The 20,825-nt window shown below is 40.0% G+C and overlaps 2 protein-coding genes across 4 annotated transcripts in view; one reads left to right on the top strand and one right to left on the bottom strand.

Annotated features, from left to right (window-relative positions):
- Positions 1 to 8,330, top strand: part of LOC115045596 (low-density lipoprotein receptor class A domain-containing protein 4) — a 193,200-nt gene extending 184,870 nt beyond the window's left edge. For all 3 annotated transcript variants that reach the window (XM_029505361.1, XM_029505360.1, XM_029505362.1), the window contains one exon: positions 3,406 to 8,330. In XM_029505361.1, the coding sequence (XP_029361221.1) occupies positions 3,406 to 3,993 (588 nt within the window). In that variant the 3' untranslated portion in view covers positions 3,994 to 8,330. The remainder of the gene's footprint in view (positions 1 to 3,405) is intronic.
- Positions 8,331 to 13,286: 4,956 nt separating this feature from the next.
- On the bottom strand, positions 13,287 to 20,605 carry fam210ab (family with sequence similarity 210 member Ab). Its single transcript, XM_029505302.1, has 4 exons — positions 20,275 to 20,605; positions 17,505 to 17,983; positions 16,358 to 16,469; positions 13,287 to 15,405 (listed from the first exon to the last, which is right to left on the bottom strand). The coding sequence occupies exons 2-4, from the start codon at positions 17,927 to 17,929 to the stop codon at positions 15,091 to 15,093; spliced, it is 852 nt and encodes a 283-aa protein (XP_029361162.1). The 5' UTR covers positions 17,930 to 17,983; positions 20,275 to 20,605; the 3' UTR covers positions 13,287 to 15,090.
- Between the last annotated feature and the right edge of the window lie 220 nt (positions 20,606 to 20,825).

The following is a 20,825-nucleotide window of genomic DNA, read 5'->3' as shown; positions in this document are numbered from 1 at the left end:
TTTGTAAGGCCATGTCTTGTAGTATAGGCAGTGTTTGTAGAAATTTAAACTTCTTTATACCATTTAACCAGAAGTTTTACCAACTGTTACTGTATGCAGCAATAAAAACAGATCTGTTTTTAACAAGAGCCAAGACTAACAAAAACTTCATTTGGAAAGAGATTGGTCCCAGTTTTTCACCCTTGGAAGAACTACTACTAAATTATTTAAAGCCTCCAGCAAACTGATGTTGAAATATCACAAAATCACACAATGATGTGGCTACATTAAAATAATGACCTAACAGATACAGTATGTGAATGTGTGCATGAGCAGCAGTAGTTTAGCTGACAATAGGAGCCAAAAATATAAAAACACATGGGTATAAACAGTTAAATAGCAGCTGAACAATTGTTTAAGCTCTTTTTGTAACACTTTTCAGACGTGTTTTTGTCAAATGGAGAAAGCCATTCCATAGTGTCATAGCCCTATATCCCATTGTAAATTGGCTTTTAGGAGAATGACAATCAGAAGTATTATGGGGTTTGTTTGTTTTGTTTTGGTTTTTTTTTGTTTTTTTTGTTGTTTTTTTTGTCACATCAGTGATGTCACAGAAAAGCTTCAACCCAAAGGAATATTTTTGAAACCCTGGAGGTATTTGTGCAGCGAGTGGAGCCCCTCCTCTCTGTGCCATAAAGAAATCTCAAATTGTCTGTCAAATCTGATTTGATTTTAGCAGTCTTATCACGTGTGGTTTTAAAAAAAAAAAAAAAAAAAAAATTCCCTCAAATTGTGGAAATCACCGAAGCAGCATATTTAATTGTATTTGACATTCAGAGGCAGTATAGAACATGCAGGCAATAAAAACAGCAACTGAAATGAATGAAAGCTGGTGAAAGAGGACCTGAATCCGGTCAATGATCTCTCTTGTCTAATATTCTTGCTCAGTTATAAAAGCTCTCTGTCTCCTCTTTCTTTCTTTCTCAGCTGATTTCCTCAGAGCTCAGGCTAGTGCGGTGGTGAAAGGAGAACTCTCAGGACACAAAAGTCTTGTGATGTTTGGCTGTTGTGTAAATATTTGATCATCCAGGAAATGAAGCTTGTATGTTGCATTGGGAACAACTCATACTCCAAACAAGATTACAATTTGGCAAGAGTCGTGAATACGTAATTGTAAAGAAATGCCAGTGAGCTCACTTGTACTGTTGATGTGTTTACCTAAAGGCAGATGGTGGATCTTAAAATCATTGTGGGTTAAAAAGCACTGGGAAAACAAGGGACACAAAGTTCAGGGAAGACTTAAACACAACCAGTAGCATGATAAGATCCAGATAATTGTATATTGAGGCTGTAAGATAAACTGTCATGTGAACACAACCAATGGAGATGAAGATGGATAGACACGAAAGAGGCATTGTAGACAGGTAAAATGAGCCAGAGAGGAAGAGGTGAAAGAAGATGGGAAAATAGAGTGTCACTGTTACACCACCCAGAGAGACCTGGGGAAAAAAGGAAAAGGCCATTGGGAGACACAAGGAGCGAAGAAGCCAATTAATGTGGATGGCTGATGGATGCAGTGATGGGGGGCTGTGTGTGCGTGTAAGATGGCAGTGGGGTGGACCGATTTTGGTGCATCATTAATCAGCAACGCTTCCCCTGACACTGTCTAGACAGCCGTCTGAGAGCTGCCCTGCTCTGCTGCGCTCTGTTCCCTCTGTCAGCTCTGCACCTTTCCCTCCCCCTCCTTCTGTCTGTTTGTCTGGGCCTATACCTTTTTCTTTTTTCTTTCTTCTCTGTTCCTCTGTCTTAATCTCACCAGCTCCCCTTCACTCTCCGCCCCCCTGTATCTCCATAGCTCTTTTTCCTTGTTACCTTTTTTCCATAGTTTTTCCCTCCTTATCGCTGCCTGTCTTCTTTAATCTTTTTTGTTCCTCTATTCTCTTTCTATCTATCAATTTCAATAGCCCAGACCCTTTGCCTCTACCTCAGATTTTTTTTTCCAGTCCCATGGTCTCTCTATCCAAACTGCCTTGTCAGTGGTACTGACTATTGGAGCTAATTGAAATGGGTTCCTTGTGATGGTAGCCTACAGCAGAAATGTGTTGAATTAGACTGAAATGTGAGAAAAGAAGCTATGGACTGTGGACTCATTGTCTGAAGAAATAATTGAGCTGAAGGGCTCAGAGTTTGGGTTAGGGTTAGTATGATCCAGATCTAATGTGTCAAATGTTTTTGTATTTTTACTTTTGACTGTAATTTGATTAAATGTCTTTAAAAGTGCTATTTGTAAGCTTTGCTGTTGCTGCATAGCTAAGGTTGGCATCCACATCTTTTTAGTTAGCAGTCTTGCAAAGAAACAAAGCAACACACCCTTTACAATACAAGAGGAGACAGTAAGTCCTCTGAGTAGCTACTTCCACAGTAACTCCAGATAGCCAAGTGACAGGACAGGCCAGCTGCGCTACAGCTATCTTGTTAGCATTTTAACTTCAGTAGCAGAAAAGAAGGGATAGAGATGGAGCCAAAATGGCAACTGCTTTTGCCCACTGGATGCTCAACGGTAGCATTTACAGCTGCTAATGCTACTGTTAGCCAAGTAGCAATAGCCATACTCTCAAACATCTTCTTTAATAACTCATTGATGATACAATGGAGGGTTTGTTTTTTTTTTTTTGCAGTAATACCGCAATGACTTTCATTTGAAAAGAAAAACAAAACAATAACAATAACAATAAAATAAAAGCCTAATACTCACCAAGTGCTTTGTAACCTGTAGTTCCGGACCAGACATGAAATTTGGGGCCATACATTAAAAAGATTATATTATATAAGTGGGCTGTGCTCTGGACTGAGACATAAATCTATCCAGACCTGGACTTATACTGAAATTTATAAAATTTTGAAGTTATAATGGTGAGAGAAATCAGGTGGTGTAGTGGGTTATTTTAGGGAAAGATGGGGGAAAAGTAAGCCTTCAATCTTCAATCAATTGACATGACACTTTTTATTTAATTTTGGTAAATTAAGACAACACAAAAGTTTTAATACCATTATGTTTTAAAGGATTAATAGATAAAAGATATTCAATATGCTTGATACACAATATTATTGTCCTTTTTCTAACTTTGTTTTGCTTGGATACCTTTGTTGGTTCAGAACTCAAATAGTAAATCAATAAAAACCATTGAAATGACCTGAAGTTGGATGGTGACTGCTTTGCGTAAACCTTTACATCTATGGCCTGTGAGCAAACAGGATGGGGGTGATGTATTGATTCACTAGTATGTTAGCAAACCAGAGCATGGCCATTACAACTCAATTAAATTGTCTCTCTTCCTTCTGTCCTCCTCTTTCACATCATCCCACCCATTGTCCCTTTCCTCCCTCCCAAACTACCTGATTTCCCGTCTTCTTCTTCACTCTCAGGTATTATACGCTCCCCAGGTCAGGGATCGTTTCACTGCTCCCTCTTTCATGCAGCGTGACCGCTTCAGTCGCTTCCAGCCCACCTATCCTTACCTGCAGCACCAGATCGACCTGCCGCCCACAATATCGCTGTCGGATGGCGAGGAGCCCCCACCATATCAGGGGCCCTGCACACTGCAGCTCCGTGACCCCGAGCAGCAGATGGAGCTCAACCGCGAATCAGTGAGGGCACCACCCAACCGGACCATCTATGACAGTGACCTGATCGATATGGGAGGAGGTGGTAGTCTAGGAGGAGTGGGGATTGGTGGGGGAGGCATGGGAGGAGGCGGTCCAAGGCCGCCTAGCAGTAACTCGGGAATCAGCGTGGCAAACTCCAGTAACCATGGGCGTATGGAGGGTCCCCCACCGGCATACAGTGAGGTGATGGGCCACTACCCTGGCTCTGCGTTTTTTTTACACCAGCACAGCAATAACCAGAGGGTGGGGAGTTCAGGGGGGCCAGGTAGCAGGAAGATCCAACAGCAGAGCCAATCAGAAAGCACAATAGTACCTACCAAGGAAGGCCAGCCGGAGGACCTGGTGTAAAGAAAAGGCCAGCAAAGTGGGCGGAGCCACCCACCAGACTGATAGCTTATCCCTGATCACCTGTAAGCAGTGGTCTTGCTCACTCTCTGTCTCTGATGTCCTCTTTCCAGACTCTCATGCACAAATAAATATCAAACTTAGCAACAAAAAGAAAAACAAAGAGAGTGAAAAACCAAGAGTTCAGTTTTGCTTCTTTCCAATGTTAGTGACTCAAACAGCTAGCACTGCTGCGGCAGGATGTATGCACTGCATGGAGACTTTTTCCTCTCCATCACATGAGAAAGACAAATACTGCTAGCACAAATTCCAACAATTAGTTTCTTTATCCCTTTGGGCAGCGGGAAACTGAGGATGATGTTTTATGTTTTGATTATGTTTATCGTTTTGGACCGGGATCTGTGCACAAAGCAAGAACTGAGCTGAGAATCAAGGACTTACAGAGAACACAATACAACAGGAGACTCACAAACCCATATCTTAGTGCCAAGGTTCATGAGGAAGCAAAACAAAGGGGGGAAATAACTCATTCTGACATTGAAAACACAAAAAAGAAAAGTTGCACTATCTTTTTGCTGTAAACAAGAAGAGGGAAGATGTGATGATGATAATGATGTTTTTTGTTTTTTTTATTACTATTATTTTTTATTTTTATTTTTGTTTTATTTTTGGTTTTTATTGTTCTTCTTTTCATGAATAGACTGACTTTGGCTCCAAAGTTGTTAAAACAGTTGGGAGCAAAAAAAGAAAAAAACCATCAAGTATTAAAAGATTATGTCCTTCCTTTTTTGAACACACGCAAGAAATACTTGTGCCCAGCATATGACATCTTTGTCTGCATATATCACAGGCACAGTGAGACTTAGTAAGAGAATAACCTTGTACTGCTTCACGTCTGAGTCCACTTCAGCCTAGTGGAGATAAAATCTGCCTTGTGACTAGCCTCTGGGTGGACAAAACATTTCTTACTTCCTCTGGCAGTTTTGTTACAGGATTTGGAGATAGGTTTAACTAACTCTTCTGTGAGGCGAGACCCAACACGCTCTGTAGGAACAATTCTGGGAAATCTGACCAGCTGGTTGGGTATCACCTGAACCTAAAATAGCATAACTCAATAACAAAATCAAAACACATATCCAAGTGTCCATCCAGCAGCCTGGTAACAACAGATTCTCCTCTCAACCCTGTCCTCTTAGCACTTGACACGTCCTCTTTCCTGTTTTGTGCATTGATGATGCCCCCACCCTCCTACACCTCTCCACCTCTGTTCTCACCGTTCATCTTGATGTGCACAGTGCATTCTGCCAACAGCCACATTAAACTCAAACCCTGCCGCCATAACAAGGAAAACAAGAAACGACAGCAACAGAAGAGAAGGCTCATATTTCCGTCTTTGTGTCTCTAAAAAAAAAAAAAAAAAATCTAAGGCATCACAAAGTGAAGATTCCTGTCTGCATCTGCCAGCAGAGCAATCAGGTTTTAAATAAAACTTGTCTGTGGTCAAAGTCTAAGGGCTATGGGAGGGTCCTTTTTGTAAACGAAAAAAAAAAATACACTTTTTGAAATTCTAGCCTTTTTTCTCTGCTCATTGTTGCCTTCTTCCTCTGCTCGTGCGCCTTTTCTGTCCCTCTATCTTGTTTGCGGTTGAACTCCCCACCCCTTAGGCCCCTCAAAACAAAAGAACAACCAAGATTTCCAAAAGAGTCCCTGTTTAACACTGTTCATCGTCCCTCTTTTCATCTATGTGCAGAAAAATTGTGTGCAAATGATGCAGAGTCCGCCAAGCCCTTTAAAGTGGAGACTGCAGTGGAGACCTTGTTTGGGAGTGAGCTACTGCTTTCCTTTCCTCCCTGTGTGATTGTGTGTGTGCTTGTTGGTCAGACCTTTCAACAACACAGAAAAGCACTTTATGTTCCTGCAGGAGCATTTTGTGTGTGTGTGTGTGTGTGAGAGAGAGAGAGAGATTTATTAGTGAACTTGGTCTGAGTTTAGATATTCGAGCATTCGTTATTTTCCACTATCCGTATTACCACAATATTAATGAAGTCTGCATTGGAACTCAGTGCATTGTCTTTTTAAGGAGTGAGAGATGTATGATGGTTATTGTTGGTGAAGAAGTGACCTCAGTGTAAAAGCTCAAAAGTGCACCCTGTTAAGTGTACACAAGGAAAACTCTTGATGATGATCTGGTTTCATTCTCCAGACTGTGGGTGATGATGTGTTCACTCTGTAAACAAATCCCATGGAAAGACAAACCTTCATGTTAATTAATCTCTCCATGCTTTTCTAATCTCCCTACTAAGTCTATGGCTATTCACACATTAGAGGCCACGTTGAACCTACGGTTTGTTATCATAACCATTTGAAGTGAATGGTAAAAACCTCCAGAATACATTTTCAGGCCCAGTAATCTGAAGGAAAAATAGTTGGGCACCATCTTCAATGTTGGTTTAAGGCACATCCACTGAGTATTTGAGTTTGAGTTTTAAGTCAAACTGCACTGTCTTGTCAGATGTAATGAAGGAACATGTTACCCACTGCTAAAGTGTCCGTCACTCATGTTTTCAATTGTTTTTTGGACAACAGTAGAGCTCTATAGCACAGAAGGATGAGACAAACACACAAACACAATACTCATCAGTGGGATTAGCACACTGCCGTTTTTTGTCTTTTTATGGGATTTACCGAAAATTGAAAAATACCTATAAACAGACTAATTCTTCGATCAGCAGTGTTGTTCAAAAGTCAGACTGATCAGTCAGGACCTGTATTTCTGCTGGATTGATCTGCTGTATACAACCTTACTCAACAATATACTGTGATAATGAGTATGTAGTAGATACCTTCACACCATTGTGTGGTACAGGATTAGAACATGGCTGCCTTTCTCTCTCATATGAAAAGATATGAGACATGGTTTGTATGGAGGTCTGTGCAGGGTGGGATTCTGGTGCAGGTGGAGGATCGGTAGTGTTTGGCTCTGTCGATGTTCGGAGGACAAAATGTTTTCAGTCAGTTTGAATGAAAGGTGTCTGATTCTGCTACCATGAGTGTGTCTCAATGTGCAAATGTGTTTTCTGGTCCTGGCTCTACAGTTGTGTGTATGTGTGTGTTATTACATCACTGCTGCTATTGCTGTTGCTGCTGCTACTATTGTTGCTACTGCTGCTTCTCATGTCCTTCGCCCCAGTCCCTCTGCCCTCCTGTCCGTCCTGTCCCCTCAGTTCACCCGTGAGTAGAAGGAAGGAAATTTGACCCTCTGCAGTCAAAAGCACAAGTATTGAGACAAAACCTGTTTTACACCAAGACCCAAAGGGAAACATTTTTATTTTTCTTACACGGAGACATCTAGGTGAAGAGATTGTCCCAACACTTTGGCATTTGAGCTGTACGGACCTGCTTCAGACCTTGGGTTCTTTCTTCTTTTTCTTCCTGCTTTCTGTTGTTTTCTGTGCTTGTTCTGTCTGCGCAGTCATAGCTTGTAAAAGGCTATAAAGATGAATTTTATGTTTTCTACAAGGAGGTTTGCATGTTACTATTATGTGAGTAAATAAGGTGCCTAATGTTCATGTTTGAGCAGACCACACCTCGGTTAAACTGCTGCTTGGGATCCTCATATGTGCTTAATCTCTGGGTTGTCCCTCTGTTTGGCACAATGGAATAGAAATAGTCAAGGAAGGGTTGGTTAGGTTTGCCAAAATTCACCATGCCTGTCCATTTGCAGAGAGGTCACAGTGTTTCTATCACTTTGGGAGTGTGGATATCATTTCACATTTAGGTCATGAGTGCTGCTTTGATTACAGACTGAACCTGATCCTGCAGAAAAATGTGCAAAACTGCACGTAACTTAAGATCTGCATGAAGCTATACATATAAGTGACCACGGGTCCCGTAGTGTCTGTTTCCATGTCAACAAAACGACCCACAGCACAACCAACATTTTTAGGTCTCGAATCCATCGGCAGTGTTTACAAGCATGCTCATTGGCCTGCTTGACTCCATTGTGCCAGACAGCAGCAGGGTTTCTCCCAGCAAAGCAACTGCAGCCATTTCAACCAGTAATTTGGCCCTCGTGTGGAGCAGACATAGGAACCCACTTGCACTCAAAAAGCTCCCACCTTCGTTGTGCCTCACTTCCAACGGTGCTTTTTTCAGTAGTCTGTCTTTCTTTATGTTTGTTTGTAAGGTGCTGTATATAACTTGAATATATTATGCACATATCCTACCCAATGGGTAGAAACCACAAAAAAATGTTGTGAATAATGTAATATAATGTATAGACAATATAAGAATTTTAAAAAGGCAGCATCAAATTTGTAAATGCCTACAGTAAAAAAAAACAAAAAACAAAAAACATACTTTGTCTTTTTTATAAGAAAATATGGTTTGCAAATTATGCTTAGAATATGGTTGCAAGACAAATACAAACATATAATATTTTGCTATAAATAAGCGTGTTATGATAAGGATGAGATAACCTCTGGACTAAGGATGTTGTTGAGAAAAGATTATTCACTTTTTTATTTGATTCCTTTTCTAAGAACGAGCCTTCACCATGCTTGCCATAATTTGGGTATCAGCTGGTGGCTTTCTTTACGCCACAAACAACTAACAAATGTATAGTTCTATTACACAGATCTTTTAAGAAAACATATATAGCAAACAGGTCAGATGGTGTTTATGCCACAGTTTCAGCTGGATAGGGTTTGTAAATTGTTGAACAAAAAGTAGAAGCTCTGTAGATTAGGAGATGTCACATGACCGCTGCACATGAGAGCCATTAGCACTTCCTAAAGAGGAAGAATATGTGTCTGTATTCATCTAGCTTAACAATATTTTAGTTCATTTCAGCTGTAGTTTTGCATATCTGTCAAAGTATAAAACTGTTGAGCACTCTCAAAACTGCTATGGATCTGGCTGAATTTCAGGCTTTGCTTATAGCATTTCTACTCTGTCACAGCAGGATCATCCGCTCTTGCTCACATAACTGCTGAACAGAAAGGACCCTTTTTTAGTCAAGATTGGAAAGATGCACCAGCGTGAAATGTGTGGAAAAAAATGCCATTAAAACTGTCATTTAACTTTTTTTCTCTTTATGGTTCTTTTTACTACATTACAATGTTATATTTGGCACAATATATTAAAGCAAAGGTCAGTATATGTACTGAAAATAACTCCACTGTACAATAACCGCAGAGCATGTTCATTCTTATCTATAGACAATGTACATAGCGACGCGCCATGTTCTCTTCAAAGCACCAAATAAGAGGCAGTTGTGTAGTTTTAAGTTGGAAAGTCTATCGTAATTTTGGTTTGAGCTTAGCTCTCTTCTTCTTAATAGAACAGGTTTTTTTTTTTTTTTTTTTCTGCACTTGCTTGAAGAACTAGCTTGGGCTCAGACTGATTTTTAGTTGATTTCTGCCCCTGCAGTGTGCTCCCTCTTTCCACTTAAGAAGTCTGTACTCAAATGCCAACAACAAGTAGCTGTTTTTATTGTTCCAGATTTTAATAATAATTATGACAATAATAACAAAGATAGCATATCTCAACAGTTTGGTATTTTCGCTGTCTTTACAGTTACCATAGGACTGCTTCCATCATGAGTTCTGTAACATCGTTTTGCTTTATCTACAAAAATGAATTCTTGTCGTCGTTGCTCCCCCTGTGCTGATATATATGTGTATGTATGTATGTGTGTGTGTGTATGTATATGTATATGTATATGTGTATATATATATATGTATATACATACGTGTGTGTGTGTGTGTGTGTGTATGCATATATGTATATATATATATAAATATATATACACATATACATATATAATATGTTGTGTATTTTTTGCCTCTTTTATTTAAGCAATTGTGATGTAATAGGTTTTAGGCCTAAGGTCTGTTATTGCAATACTTTTACAGAAAAGGAGAAAAAAAATGTTGCTCTAAGTGCTGTTGTAGTCAAAGATTTTATGCTTGTACTTATGCTGTAGTCAAACTGCAGCATAATGAATAAAACTTTAAAAGTGATTCCTCTGGTTCCTCCTGTATTTTGTCCTGTTGTCCTGTGTGGATAATGGGTTATTGTAAAGTGATTAGTGTGTCTGTGTCACTCGCCACTTGATCCATCCTCTGATGAAACGAAATGACATGAACTGGAGTAAAGGCAGTTCAGTAGCCTCTCAGAACGCACCAGCGTGAAATGCCACATTTTTTTTCTTTATCGGTATTTGTACTACATTGCAATGTTATATTTGGCACAATATATTAACATTTGTTAATATAAATTCCTGTGTCTATCCCATAATTCATAAACCTGAGAAAAAGGATGGATGAATACCAGATGGTCAAGATAGAAGTGTGTGTGTGTGTATGTAATTTCTGCTGAAAATGCCTGATTTCTGCAAGCAGGAGCTGCTGCTTTAACTGTGTTGGCAGCTAAAGTCTACTGCAGCAGCCTATCAGCTGTGGACGCCAACTTTCACCTGCTGAAGCTGACAGCTGCTGAATTTTCAGACACCTAGATTGTGCTTTGCCCTACATCATCATATTTATTTATTGTTTAACCACTTGAAACCATATTTGGAAGAGAAGTTGGAGCTGAAGGGAGGGAGGGCTGGATATAACTCATATATATATATATATATATATATATATATATATATATATAATGTATTGACTACTTGAAACTACAAACTGAGACAACAAACTCATCAGGAAAACATTTACTAAGCTAATAAATCAAATGGGAAGTAGAATCATTTTCCTATAGTCTTCAATGCAATCTGCTTTTTACAATTGGAGATGCCATCTGATACTCATTACATAAAATGCAGGTTCAAGGTTCGCCAGCATTGGCTTCACTTTACAGACCAAGAGTCGAGGCAGTCTGATTGCTGAGAATGATGGGGTATATATATATATATATATATATGTATATAAAAAATGTAACTAATGATGTTGAGGGGAAAGGATATGTTTTTTATATAGAGGATAAAAAAAAACCCAAATTAACAATAATTAATCCCAGCAGGAAAATACCATTTTAATCTGTAAACCCTTTGGAATGGTTGGTTCTGATTAATTCCTTGCTGTACATGTAGCATAACTAAAGTAAAGCTCAAATAGATTTTCTGTTAACTCTTTAGTCTTTATTCCAGCCAAACCATGTCAATCAAAAGATCCAAATCAAATCAAATCAAATCAGATTTATTTGTATAGCGCCAAATCATAACAAAGTTACATCAAGGCACTTTACATATAGAGCAATATAGAGCAGGTCTAGACCAAACTCTTTATAAATTTATTTAAAGAGACCCAACAGATCTCCCGATGAGCAAGCACTTGGCAACAGTGGCAAAGAAAAACTTCCTTTAAGAGGCAGAAACCTCGAGCAGAACCAGGCTTGGGGGGGCGGCCATCTGCCTCGACCGGTTGGGTTGGATCCACTGGCAGCCATGAAAAGAAACTAAAGCAATCCTGACTTTTCTCAGAGGGCAACAACCTTCTGCTGTGATGTTTGTCCAGCAGCTGTGTCACTGCCACAGCCAACAGCAGGACTGTAAATTCACTATATATGCAATCTTTAACCTTTCTTTCAGGTCTTAGAGGAAACTGTCTCTGCTGAGGTTCAGGGGAGTTTTAACCCCCATCTACTGCCCCAGATCTGCTGAAGCTTTGCCTTTGTAAGAGCACCACAGTGAGGGTCAGACCTGGGTTACATTAAAAATCTCACTCCTCATCCATCAGGAGAAAATAGCTTCCTCAGCCATTTAAAGTAATGTCAAGAATATCTTCAACTGTATATTTCAGCAGAGTATTTATAGACAGAGACCATCTGGTAACTTGTCATACCACTCACATGAGTGAAACAAAGCTAATGTTAAAGGCTCTTAGCTTCACTTCCAAGTGCAGAGAGACAGCTCCCGCCTTCTGTCCTCTCTGTGAACCTCCTTGCTGTGAAACTCTGCAAGAAGCAGCACAACATGAGTGATGATGTTCACATTTCACTATGACTCACTCTCTTCACACTATACACACAGACATGGTGGAGCTGGAAGGTGGGTGAGGCCATACAGAGGAAGTCATGCATATATAAGCTGCAGTTTGTTCAGAGATGATGCAGCTGAGCCAGATTTCCTGAGACCGACAGGAAACTGGAGAAGAGGAGGAAGCAGTTTTTGAGCTTTCCACCTCCATATTTCATCCGGAGGAAATGCCCACATGTTCACTCCTGTTAAGAAACCAAACATGAGGAAATATTCGTTTGGGCTCATTAAGCAAAGCAAAGCTGTAACATAATGAAACAGTTGTACCCATGTTCAACTATTTAACTATTTCAGGTACAGAACTACACTGATATTCCACAGCAAAAAGAGGAGCCCTCAGCTGAGAAAACAATACTCCTTCAAGTCTGACATAACCAGCATGTTACTTACAGTTTGTGCAATATAATTACTAGTTGTTTATCTCACAAAGTAACTGAGATAGTCTTCCGGCCACAGCTTTATAAGTAACTGGGCACTTCTCTAACTATTGTAATGAGTAGTAATCTCTTAACTGTAATGTTAATACTGAAATTCTGCTTGTAATTACTTCGACTACTACAGTCACTCAGCATTTCCAAGGATGATATCATACAGAGAAAAAATATAAATCACTCTGGACAATTTGGACACCTTTTGTCCTCCTGACCTGTGCTTCACCTATGGCTTCGGGGAGACATCTTGACATTTGAGTCTTGTTGAGCAGCTCACACCTGATGAACACAGATTGTCTTTCACTGAAATTATCTGTGGGATCCCAATACTGCTGTGCCCTCTGTCTCACACTCACTGTGAAGGGACAGACAGCTGTTGGTGTGTGGAACAGAGGGATGCATAAACAGTTGTTCATTATTTTGGACAGCAGAGGTCATTGTAGTTCACACACACTTCCCATGGGCAGCAAGTTATGCCATCATATTTACATATAAATAATATTCATAATGAAGAAAGCAGACTGGAGCCAATTAAAGATGGCAGCAAACTGGCAGCTGAGAGGATTGTGTTGAACTTAAGTTAGGGCTGTATGTCTTAACCTGATCGGGTATATGACTGAAGCTCTGCTGTAAAATTTGAGTCCTGTTACAATGAACTTGTATCTTCACTGTGCAGGGCCCCTCAGCTCCAGGGATTTTGTTTCACATCCCACAGATTCAGCCTCATTTTTGATTCAGAGCAAAAACGCTCTGAAAAGAACATAGTGAAACATGTGGCACACAAATATGAGGAATTAACAGGGGCCATTTTTTCTGTATCAGCATTTTTTCTTTTGATACGTTAAAACCGTTTTTTTTTTTTTTTTTTAATTTACTTTGAACCTCAAATTATTTTACTGCAGCTTGACATATTACTTTGTAAAGACCATGTCATGAGTAACATCCTCATACCTCCAACACAAAGCAGAATTAGATGTCATGTTTCTGATATAAATGGGAAATTCTATATTCTTGCTTGTTAACTGTATCTATCTGCTGTTTGGTTAATGTGGCTTGGATTTGACAAAAACACAATTCTTTTTAAAAATGGGACCAAATAAAACTGAGTGACAAAAGATTTGATTCCTAGACTAGGGTAGGACTAAAGAATAAATTAAATGAATTTAGCACAGTTTACATAATATTAATGGCAGCTTTAAAAATATTTAGCTAATTTCGGGTTCATATTCAAGTCCAATTCTGAACTAATATGTTGGATGTTTTTATCCTTGCTAGTTCTATTTGAAGGATGCAAATACTTACTCCCCAACTTCACCTGGTTGTTACAGCTGAGTACAGTCTCATTGGTATTTGAATTAGTTGTTGGTGAAATGAAATTGAGATTAGAAAATCAGGTTTTGTTTTTTGTTTTTTTTAATTGGATAAGGCAAGCCATTTATTTTTGCTGGCCTTAGTTATAGACATGTAGGAAGAGGGACTTTAATGAAACAATTTAAAGCTCTCGTTTTGCTTTATTTCCTTGTGGATCTGTATGTCACATGAGGGGAGTTCACAGATGATAAGGGGAAACTTGATAATTCTTTAAGTCTTTCCAGTTTTCAGCTACAATAAATATTTTACTTTTGCTGATTCTTGGAAGAGTATCCTCCACATGGAGAAAATTACTACCATAGACATCTGACAACACCATTACAAATGTTTACAAATACATCACACAAACTTTCATTAGCATCATACTTTATTCAGTTGTGGGCTGAAACCACACACACCTGAATTTATAATGAGAGAATTTGTCTTTAAGTACCCAACACATTGCAGTTTAGTGATACACTGCTAATCTTAGCTCCACCCATGAATTTTACTCTGCATTCGCTACCAACTGACAAGCCCATGTAAACTGATGTCCACTCAGACTAGCCTCTAATCAATCAACCTGTTTTGTTTTTCAGTCACAGATACACTAACTGGTACAGACACTAAAATAATGCCTCCACCTCATTGCACATCCAAATTAGTTTTGGCTATCAGTTAAAACACATTGGGAAAACCTCAAATTTCTCAATGGAGAAGTCACACAGTGATGCCCTTCTTCAGAAAGGCTTTGATAAATCAGGTCAGACTAGTAAATGACCATAAGTGTCAAGTTGCAGCTAGCTGTATTAGTATTGAGCTACCCTATCTTTTCTTTGACTGTATGCTTCTTTCATAATACTGTTTATCTGAGCAAATGAAATCTGGATCTTTTTGTCCTCTCATGTCTATGGGTGTGAAGAGAAATGAGAACAAATCTCCTCTTTCAGCAGCCAACAAAAAGTTCAAGTCCTGATTACTTGAGCCGGTATAAATCCAGTCAGTGACTGAGCCAGGAAGTAGAAGTGGCGGAAGTCTGCTAAAAATGCTGTCTAGTCTACTACAGTGGATGGTGGCAGGGCTTGGACAATGGATCTGACACTTAAATACAGAACAGGTGATTACTAGGGACGTGTGGTGTGAAATTTATGGACAAAGATAGTGCAATGTCTGTCTTCTTTCCAAACAGTCTCTGAATTGTCTATTACTTGCCCCCAATTCATTAATGACTTGTCTAGATTAAAATAGGATTATTTATCCACCTGCAAATGGAATTCACTAATCTGTTTTCTTTCTAAAAAATGCCTTTCCATCAGACACTCTGTCTTTGGTTTCCTGTAGTTTCTCAGAGAGCTTGTCCTTAGTCTCTTCCATTTTCCCAGAGATGCGCTCTTTTGTTTCCTCCATTTTCTCAGAAAATCTGCCCTTTGTCTCCTCCATCTTTTCTGAAAGTTTCTCCTTTGTCTCCTCCATTTTGTCTTGGATGTATTCTTTAACTGGTGGTGGTGTGGATAAGTAGCCATGCTTGCGAAGATACTGAACAGATAATGACGTGCCACCCAGAGTTACAGTGTATCTAGCAGGAGTAGCAATCTGGAAGAAGACAAAGACTTACAATAGAACAAAATTAACACCTGAATCCATCTGTCATATATTTATATTTGCTTAACTATCAGATGCTTCTACCCAAAAGCAACTTGCAGATGATGGACATCAGTAAAACTTCATAGCAGTAGGAAACCTTGCTTGAGTATTAATTTGTTAATACACTTGTTAAGTGCAGGAGATCAGATAAGAAATTGCAACAAAGTGAGCATGAGAGCCAGTTAGACGTGGATGGTAGTGTTTTAGTAGAGGAGCTTCCCTCTGAAAAGATGAGTCCTCTATGGATTCTTAAAAAAAGAGGACATCGCTGCTCTGGTGGTCCTGTAGGCCAGATGACATGTAATGGAGGAACAGAGTGGCTGAGAAAGATTATAGGGTTGTATGATCAAGTTACAGTAGATGGTGCAGAGAAACAAAACTCTGAAGGCGGCATTAGTGTCTTGAAAAGTGTAGCTAGGTGGCTAACAGAGTGACATATGCCTTTTTGGGCTGATTGAAGATTGAATGGAATGCATTCTGGGCCATCTCTGAGGGCACAAAGAAGGACAGGAGCATTGCAATAGTCAGGGAGAGATAACTAGGGCCTGGATCAAGAGCAGGGTTCAACAATGACTCAGGTAAGACCTGACTGTCATCAAAAATTACTTGATAGAATCACTGCACCTCTCAATCAAAATCTACACTCACTAAGGAAGAAAATGTAATTAAATCAGGCAGTGGTAGCAGTTTTTTGCTCTGCTCTTTTTCCCCAGCCTCAAGATAGTAAGACACCTGACTACTTGCCATTTTAAGTCTGTCACACAAAGGCGCAGATAGACACAAGTGCTTTTGTTATTTACACAACAGGTCTGAAATTGTCAAAATAGCAAAAACCCCTTTGTTTTACTTTGCACTGGGTGTAAGAAAAAGCCCAAGCCCAGACATTCCTGGATGGAATTACCTTGTACATGGCATATGCAGTGAGAGCGTAGCCACTTGAAGAGTCTCTCAAAAGGCCAACTAATGACTCTGGAAGGCCAATCATCTCAAGGAATGGCACAACATTCACACCTCTGAGGAGAGGAGAAAAGCGTTTAGGTAGCTAACAATGCACACATGGCTACCTTTGAGACTAATCAGCATACCAGGATATCCTAACCTCCATTACAAATTACCATCATAGATATAGTAAATGATACACAGCAGTGTTTCCTCTACATTCATTTAGCAGTGGCGGCCCGCCACACCTTCAAATTTCTTTTGTTTATTTTTCTTCGCAAATGCACCATTGCCAGCAGGAGGGGGGAGGAAGTGGCATCACGTCAGGCACCAGGTCAGTCAGAGAAGTGTAGTCGTGAGGAATGAGGCAGTGCATTACCAGAGAAAAGGTAGAGTATTAGCCAACTCAGTCACGCTAACTTGGGTAAACTAATTGATAGCATTAAGCTAATATCTACACACCATTATGTATTAACCGCTGACTGCATTTTAAGATTAACTTGTTCAAATATTTCTCTAAGAGAAAGACAACTGGAAAAGATGACGGTCGTCATGCATCATCAGCCTTTTACTGACTTTTTTTTTTTTTATATTCAGCCTTTATCTGACATTGTATATGGCTGAGGTTGTAGGTTAGGTTGTAGTGGTAGTAAGGGGAAAAAGCCATTTTCAACTGACCAGTCAATAAATAGGTTGCGAAAGTTAAATCTGCAGTGAAATGCTGTTTGTTTGCTCCGCCACGCCCCCGTGGAGAGCGTGCCGCCGCTGCTGAAAAAAATCCCAGAGGAAACACTGCACAGACTGGGTATTTTATACTCGGACTGTTTATTATTTAGATGATTTCTATGTTCAGATGTACCTCTCTTACATCTGTACACTTTTTCTGTTGGCTGTTTATTTAAATATCCTGGTTACTGGTTCCATTTATTTCTGGAAAAAACTTTCAGGGATGTACCTGAAATAAAATTTAACTAGGAGTGTTCACTTTTAATACTTCTAATACTGGTCAATCACATTATTCCTGACATTAACCAATGCCTGAAGGGGTGCGTCAATAAACAATGGCTTCTGCAGTACATTCTGTTCCACCACAGCACAGTACTACTCACTTCATAGCAGCATAATAGAAGGTTCCAAACCAGACTGACGACGTCACTAGATGAACAGGGATCATCACCTTCCCATATTGTTTGAAGGTCTTTTTAAATCTCTGGAATAGGCCTATGGACTTGTCTTGCAGGGGGTCCACCTCTACAGATTCTGATACAACCTCCTCTTTTTGGACGTCCTGTGTTCTAACTGTGGAGCTGGGGTGTGCCTCCTCCGGTGGTGGCTGGTGCTTTGGCTGATGTGCTGCTTTGCTGGTGGCTGAGGTTGAGAGTGAGTGCCTGCATGTAGGTGGTGATGATGCCAGACGGAGGCCACAGCAGCGTAGTGCTACTGCTGGCTCAGGCACAGAGATGTCCACCAACAGCGGGCGCACTGCTGCTCTATGCCACCGTGTCCCGTGAATTACGATGCGCTGCATTATCATCTTCTTACTTTCCTGCTCCTCCTGCTTTCTGCTGCTGTGATGTTCAGCCAAAGGCTGTGGAGACAGGCAAATTAGAAAGACTTCATGCTTTAAGGATTCTACATTCTTATTTACTTTGCCAATTTTATCAACTAATCTGACAATTATCACCCCGATTCATCAATTAACCAACTGAAATCATCAAATTATAAAATTAAAATTATAATGTTATCATATAACTTGATATTGATCAATATCATGTCTTATACCTGCTTGTTTTAACAAACATGCCAAAATACAAAGGAAGAATTTGGAAGTATAAACTAAAATCCACTTTAGTCAAAAGCATATTTATTGGTTGATTATTTAAACTGCCAAATAATGGAATATGCTGCTCAACTGTTCTCTTACGTGATGGAACATTTCAGCAGTTGCGCTTTAATTTTCTCTGATTAAGTTGTATTTTTATACATTCAACTTATGTCATGGGTTAGCAACTCATTAAAATTTTCAAAAGACTTTTAATTTCTCTTTTAGCTTAAGCTATTTTTATCTATTCATTCATCTTCCACTGCTATGCATGTCTTCCGAGCTAGGAGGAAACTTACGCAAGCACAGGGAGAATATGCAACATGCATGCAACACGCACAAACCGCTGTTCCACCGTGCTGCCTGTTTTTGGCCATTTTATGCATATTATTTCAAAGGAAAATCTATACAGACAGAAAGCCAGGGACTTTGCTGTTAAAAGCATTTGAAAGCACATGCAGTAGTTTGCAGAAGCTTGTATGGCCTCACAATACAAATGCTAACAATGGGGCACGTCAAATAGTTCCTAAATTCAAGATTTTATGTGGTCTGTATCCAAGCCATGTGTTGTTTTTTTTTTTTCTTGCTGTTGGCAGAGACACAGATTTCAGAGGTTCCCTCATATCACCTATTACTTTTCTGATCATTTGGAAACCTGTATGCAACTTTTGACTGTTGTAAGTGAATCAGCACAAAATACTGTCAGTTGGCAAGTCTACCCAAACAGTAGTGCAGTGATTAGCACATTCAGATTATGATGTGGAGTTTTAGGAGAGCTGCTGATCAGACTGTAGTTTGTGGTAGTTGAACTGTATTGCCTTAATCAGAGAGAAGTTAGTCTACTCTCATAGATAAGCAACACACAACAGCATCACAAAGTGCATGAAATCGATATGTTTTGCATGCAAATATATTAAACACTATAAATTCCTCCTTTGACAACGTTTGGATATTCAATACTTTATAGCAGAGGTGTCCAAATCCGGTCCTGGAGGGCCACTGTCCTCCAGTCAGCTCGTCATCAAGCTCTGCTGAAGTCTGAGCTGGAGTCACTCATTTGCATCAGGTGTGTTGGAGCAGGAAATATCTAAAACATGCAGGACAGTGGCCCTCCAGGACCAGATTTGGACACCTCTGCTTTATAGAATAGAAAATATAATTAAGTATTTTGAGGTAACCCCATTTTAATCTTTATTTTATCACATTTACAACCCTATGTTGTGCTCAATAGCCTTATTGTGTGGTGTGACATCTATCAGGTACATTGTGATAAGTATAAACATTATTTAGTGACCTTACCCTCTCCGTTATCCACTATAAATACTCCTGGAAGTACAAAATCAGCAGTGACACTGAGCCAAGCAGCCTTGACCTAAATCCCTCTGTGCTCCAGCTGTAATGTAATCTCCGGCGGTTCATTCAATGATCACTGGGTTACATGGCAGATTGAAGGGTGTAAACATACCTTCTGTTCAGACTGACTGAATTAACTGCTCTTACAAAAACATACCAGTCCGTTTCATGGACTTCAACAGAACGCCATTCAAATTAAGATTTAGAAGTGCTGTAAACCTGCTGTTGCTTAAAAAAAATGGTGCCAGATTTGTGTCAAGTCATCACAGCAACACTGGAAAGGGTTGCAATTATCTTTTGATCGAAAGTGCCCTCAGACTAATCTAGGCAGATTCGCCCAGGTTTATTGTACTACCTCGGACCGGAAGTCGTGATACGTCAGCTTTCCAAAGGCAATTGTTTAGGGCCAGTTGACTTTGGCCAGTTTCACCTGAAGGACAGGAAGGCATGCTTTTGTTCACTTGTTTCTGGGGCTCGGACTGGAGACAGGCGAATTGAGTTTCACCCCGTTACGAAACAGAATGGTCTGGTTTTAAACCGGGAACGACAGAGGTCCAGACCGAACCGCTGCCAACTCCGGCTTCTGACTGATGACGTTAGCTCATTAGCCATTAGCTGCTAGCACACAGACATACAAGAGAACAAGTCGTCACCATCTAATTGAAACATAGTAGAGCAGCGGATAGGAAGAATACCAAACTTACAGTTCAATTACTTGGTTAGGTCAGGTCAAAATCATACTCTTCGTCCAATATGCTCCCGAGAAGGTGGAAGGCTATAGCTCGTTCCCAGACCACATTAGTCTCGGCAGCAACCCTGACTGTGAGGAAAGCAGCATGTCACCCCGACGGCGCAGAGGTTCACGGGAAATGTATTTGCCGCATCTCCAGTAATGGCATACTCCAAAGCCTGCGAGAAGTGAATCTCCCAGCTCAACTGAAATTAGTCTCGTTCAACCAAGACTTCGAGTGGTTTGAACAATTTAACAAATTAAGGTGCCGCTGGCTGTCTGTGCTTCGCCATCTCAGCAGGCACATCACGATTCCCAAACACCAAGATGGCACGAACCACACGGCCCAACGTCTGCGTCACTGCAGCCGCACCAGCAGAGGGTGATCTGATCTCAGTCCTGGATACCCTTGTCTTAGTCTGGCCAGGCGCAGAACAGAAAATATTCATGTTTTAAATGGCAAACCGGTTTTTCTCATATTTATTTAACTTTATTATAACTGCTCAACGTTTGAATACTCGTCCT

Source organism: Echeneis naucrates, chromosome 6, assembly GCF_900963305.1.
Source record: "Echeneis naucrates chromosome 6, fEcheNa1.1, whole genome shotgun sequence".
Classification (NCBI taxonomy): domain Eukaryota; kingdom Metazoa; phylum Chordata; class Actinopteri; order Carangiformes; family Echeneidae; genus Echeneis; species Echeneis naucrates.
This window is presented reverse-complemented; position numbering and strand designations above follow the sequence as displayed.

Coding starts and splice junctions, on each gene's coding strand:
- fam210ab (XM_029505302.1), bottom strand. CDS start 17,929: ATGATAATGCAGCGCATCGTAATTCACGGGACACGGTGGCATAGAGCA. Junction 16,470..17,504: donor TTCTATTATGCTGCTATGAA/GTGAGTAGTACT, acceptor TCCTCTCCTCAG/AGGTGTGAATGTTGTGCCAT. Junction 15,406..16,357: donor CTGCATATGCCATGTACAAG/GTAATTCCATCC, acceptor GTCTTCTTCCAG/ATTGCTACTCCTGCTAGATA.